This window comes from Podarcis filfolensis, assembly GCF_964270895.1.
Source record: "Podarcis filfolensis genome assembly, chromosome: 1".
Classification (NCBI taxonomy): Eukaryota; Metazoa; Chordata; class Lepidosauria; order Squamata; family Lacertidae; genus Podarcis; species Podarcis filfolensis.
In genome coordinates this window covers 90,132,724-90,138,001 of record NC_139604.1, presented here as the reverse complement: position 1 = coordinate 90,138,001, position 5,278 = coordinate 90,132,724, and the positions used below count along the sequence as shown (strand labels likewise).

At 42.4% G+C, this 5,278-nt stretch overlaps 1 protein-coding gene across 1 annotated transcript; it reads left to right on the top strand.

Annotated features, from left to right (window-relative positions):
* Window positions 1-1,223: 1,223 nt before the first annotated feature.
* Window positions 1,224-4,115, top strand: LOC310759575 (disintegrin and metalloproteinase domain-containing protein 20-like). The gene has a single exon (XM_083606828.1). The coding sequence runs from the start codon at window positions 1,608-1,610 to the stop codon at window positions 3,855-3,857; it is 2,250 nt and encodes a 749-aa protein (XP_083462954.1). The 5' UTR covers window positions 1,224-1,607; the 3' UTR covers window positions 3,858-4,115.
* Window positions 4,116-5,278: the final 1,163 nt, after the last annotated feature.

Sequence of the window (5,278 nt, the reverse complement as noted above, 5' to 3'; positions counted from 1 at the left end):
AAATATTATATCTATACCAAATTTGTTCATGACAAGGCCATAGGAACTCCTACTAGCGGGGCCACCAGGTGGCGCATTGGAAGATAGCCGACAATAACATCTCTCTGACTCACATGAGGTAATAAAGAGGCTGCTATGGGAAGTATGCAGTCTACCTGCCCCGCCAAGGAGATGGGGGGGCAGCCTTGCCAGCGATGTCCATAATGCACCCCGGATTTGAAAGAAGGGGGTGCAGGACATTTGGCATCAGCCCTCGGTGAGCTCGGCTCTTCCTGACGCTTCTTCCAATCGCGCCCTGGTTCGCTTCAGCTCGAAAATATAATTAGAAATATATAATTGGAAAGAAGCTAAAGCACATACATCAAGCAAAGTTCAAGAGATAAGGCTGCAGATTAATTCATCTCTGCGATTGGAGCGACGGGAGGAGACAAATAAATCAAGTGATGAACCACCATTACGAGACTGGTATGTGCGGAGCGAAAAATAGAGGGGGGGTGGAGGAAATTTTTTTAAAATTTTCTTTCTCTTCTGTGAGTATTTATAACCCTCCACCCCAGAGAGATGAATTGTCGCCTTTTATTAATCGCAAGCAAGAATTTAAGAGCTGTGTGGAGTGAGTTAATGATTGAAGAGAGGACTCGTAAATATTGGAGAGCGGAGGAAAAATTCTATGACACAGTTTATAATGGCGTCTTGCTAAGACAGGCTTGCCGAAGAAAGACGAGGGGAGGAGGACCAGGGTCATTGGAATGTGAATGATTGATTGAATCTGATAACCTGGCAGAGTCCCTTTGTTATATACGCGGCAAGCTTGGGAAAATTAATAGGAGAGACCGAGGATAAATTTTTGAAGAAGGGGAGGAATGGCGGCTGTCCTTATGGGATATGACTTTTGGAGTGTGCAAAACCCACGCAGAAGTTGTTTGTTTCTAACCTGCTTGTGAAGATTATCAGAGATCGCAAAGAAAGGAATACATGATAACAACAAGAAGATGAAGAAAGTAATAAAGAGACTATCTGGACAGATCTGGATAGAACTGTTTGATAAAAGCAGCAACAGAAGTGATGTTTTGATCCTCATTCGGAGCTTGATGTATGGGTACCCCCAACAAAATTTAAAAATTTGGCTGTATAATTTGGAATTAATATGATTTGGAAATAATGTGTTTGGATTGGCCTGTTAATAAAAATTATGTTTAAAAAGTAAAAAAAAAAAAAGGAACTCCTACTAGCGCATAGCTGTCAACGTTTCCCTTTTTCTAAGGGAAATTCCCTTATTCCAAATAGGATTCCTCCCAAGAAAAAGGAAAAGTTGACAGCTATGTGACTAGGTATTCTTCCATTGCCCTGCACTCAGTTCCCATGATTACCTGACACTATGGCCCTCAGCCTATCAGCACTCCATTCTGTTCTTCCTGTTAAGTCCCCTGTCAGGCACTCTGACCCGCTTCCCACTCGCCCAGTCTCTGCATTCTATTCTGTCCCTAATCACCAAGGCCCGCCCACATTCCAAAGGTAAATCTACAGACGGTTGCTATCATCAGAATCCTTCTCTCTGTATAGGAGTCTCCTTCCCATTTTGCTTTGGGCCCACAACAGGCCATCCCATGGGGTACCTTAGTGCATTCTTTCACCTGTCAGGGAAGATGACAAGCAGTCTTCCCTGGCTGCTGGTGCTGATCTCATGGAATGTGTTGAGTGAGACTGCAGGTCAGAACCCTCCACAGGGCTATAGGTATGCCTCCTATGAGATGATTGTCCCAAGGAAATTAACCCCCCGATATGGACAAAACCCCCACACTATCACTTACTTGCTGCAAATTGAGGGGAAGGGCCACTTTGTGAAGCTCAGGAAAAAGAAGAGCTTTGTGCCTAAACATTTCCCTGTCTTCACTTACAGTAGGGAGGGGGACCTTCAGATGGACTATCCTTTCATCAGAGATGACTGCTTCTACCGCGGCTTGGTAAAAGGCCATCCTGCCTCTCGAGTCACCCTCAGCACTTGCTCAGGGGGACTCAGGGGTCTGTTGCACTTAGAAAACCGCACCTATGAAATCGAACCTGTTCAGGCATCTGCTACTTCTCAACATGTGTTGTATAGATTGGAGGAAATGGTGGGTGCTGTACGAATGAGGTGCGGGCTAACAGACAAAGAGCAAAGACGCCAAGAGGCCATGATCCAAAGCACAAATAATGTAACAGTTCAAATTGATGCGAGAGGAGCCTGGTGGACACACACCAGATACTTGGAGCTTGCCATTGTGATAGAACATGAACGATATGTCAGGTTTGACAGAAATGAAAGTCGTATTGTTTTGCAAGTTCTAGATATTATCCATGCTGCAAACTCAATATATGAGCCACTTGCTGTTGAGTTGTCTATAGCTGGCCTGGAGATTTGGTCAGAAAAGAACCTCATGAAAATCGAAGACACAATAGAACAAACACTGCTCAATTTTGCCATGTTTGTAAGAGAGTCACTAAGTAAACATATAGATCTTGATGCTGCTCACTTATTTGTATATAAAAGTTTTGGAAATACACTTGGATTAGCGTACGTAAGGACAATTTGTCTTGCCCACTGGGCAACTGGTGTTGAGTCATATATGACTTACAGTTTGTTTGATTTTACTGTTATATTTGCCCATGAATTAGGACATAATCTTGGAATGAAACATGATGAAAAATACTGCACATGTGATCGACATGCTTGCGTTATGGCTGCATATGGAGTAAGCACAGATAAGTTTAGCAATTGCAGTTACATGGATTACTTCTCAGTAAGGAACAGACAGTGTTTGTTAGTTCCACTAGACCCTGATCTAATGTATAAATTTGCATACTGTGGAAACAAAGTAGTGGAAGATAAAGAGGAATGTGATTGTGGCTCAGCTGAGCAATGCAAGTTGGATCCATGTTGCCAGTCTAATTGCATGTTGAGTCCAGATGCCACTTGTGCTTTTGGAGAGTGCTGTGTTGAGTGTCAGTATCTTCCAGTTCATAAGGTTTGCAGAGAACAGGTCAGCAGCTGTGATATCCCAGAGTACTGCAACGGGACTTCAGAATGGTGTCCTGAAGATGTTTATGTACAAGATGGTGCCCCGTGTAGTGATGGGGTATATTGCTATCATGGGAATTGCACAACTCACAATGGGCAGTGCAGAATGATCTTTGGCAACAAAGCAACCGGTGCATCAAAGGATTGCTTCAGTGAAATGAATGCTCGAGGTGATCGCTTTGGCAACTGTGGGCTTAGACATGACACTTATAAGAAATGTGATACTCAGAACATCTTGTGCGGCCGAATCCACTGTGAAAATGTTGATACAGTACCTTCTTTGGAGGAACACAGCACCATAATTAATACACCCCTAGGCAATAGGAAATGCTGGAGTACAGATTACCATGCTGGAATGGAGATACCTGATATTGGAGCAGTGAGAGATGGGACTCCTTGTGGCACAGAAATGATGTGTATTAATAGGGAGTGCAAGAAAGTGTCTCTCTTGAAATATGATTGCAATGTCACAAAGTGTCATAATCGAGGAATATGCAACACTTACAAACATTGTCATTGTGATTATGGCTGGGCTCCTCCAGATTGTCTCAATGAAGGCTATGGCGGCAGCATTGACAGTGGACCTCCTCCACCAGGGAAGGCTTCACAGCATATTGGCATCATTATAGGAATTATAGCAGCAATTGTATTTCTTGTTTTTACTGTTGTTGCTATACTTGGGCTGGGTAATTATTTCAGGAAGCACCCAAGAGAGCGGTTTGTAAAAAAACCAGAAAGAACATATGAAGAAGATATAAAAAAGGAAGAAAATCCTGTCCCAACTGAATCAGAGAATTGAACAATACACTGAATGTGTCAAATAGATGCACAGGATATAATGGACAGTATTATGCAGAGATACATTTAAGTTTCTAAAGTTTTTTAAGCCCTTCTTCATTATATTTGTCTACTAGGCACAACAGGGCGGAACTCTGCAATATGATGAAAAATACTGCACTTGTGATCGACATGCTTGCGTTATGGTTGCATACCAAGCAAGCACAGATAAGTTTAGCAATTGTAGTTATAAGGATTACTTCTCAGTAAGGAACTTTCAATGTTTAAAGAGGAATGTGACTGTGGCTCACCAGAGCAATGCAAATTGGATCCATGTTGCCAGTCTAAGTGCATGTTGAATCCAGATGCCACTTGTGCTTTTGGACAGTGCTGTGTTAATTGTCAATTTCTTCCAGCTCAGTCTGTTTGCAAAGAGAAAGTTCATGCCTGTGACCTTCCTGATTACTGCAATGGGACTTCAGAGTTGTGTTCTGAAGATGTTTACGTACAAGATGCTGCCCCGTGCAGTGATGGTGCATATTGCTATAATGGAAATTGCACAACTCACAATGGACAATGCAAAATGATATTTGGCAACAAAGCAAGCGGTGCATCAAAGGATTGCTTCAGTGAAATAAATGCTTGAGGGGATCGCTTTGGCAACTGTGGGCTTAGACATGACACTTATAAGAAATGTGATACTCAGCATATCTTGTGTGGCTGAATCCATTGTGAAAATGTTGATCAGTTACCTTCTTTGGAGGAACACAGCACCATACTTCATACTGCCCCGGCAATAGGCAATGCTGGAGTACAGACTACCACGCTGGAATAGAGATACCCGATATTCGAGCAGTGAGAGATGGGACTTCTTGTGGTAGTGACCTGATGTACATTGATGGGAACTGCATGAGCATGTCCTTCTTGCAGTATGATTGTAATATCACAAAGTGCCATGATTGAGAAATATGCAATACTCAGAAACATTGTCATTGTGATTATGGCTGGGCTCCTCCTGACTGTCTCTATGAAGGCTACAGTGGCAGTGTTGATAGTAGACCCCCTCCAAGACATAGTACTCTTAAAAGTTAGGGGTATTTTTTAATTATTTTTTTTTCATCTAGGCACTACAGACAGGAAAACTTTGCAATGTGGTTTATATTTTCTAACTCTCATATGTATCTTCCTCAAGCCCACAGCAGGAAAAGCCCTGGGCAGGAGGGGCTAAACCTCTGTGAAAGAAAATCCCATTCACACAGAAATTTACATAGTGATTCTGTTGAAATAACTGAGATGCTAACCTAAGATATGCTGGCTGTCTAGCAATAATATTGCAGCTGATTGGCTTAGCTACTGAACAGCAGAAACGTATGCAGTCTTAGTTATTTCCACCAGTGTAGGATGGGCGTTGAAAAAGGTACTGTGGAAGCAAAAAAAATTGAA

Bases quoted from the DNA above. Each gene is read 5' to 3' on its own strand.
- LOC310759575 (XM_083606828.1), top strand. From the start codon at position 1,608: ATGGGGTACCTTAGTGCATTCTTTCACCTGTCAGGGAAGATGACAAGC.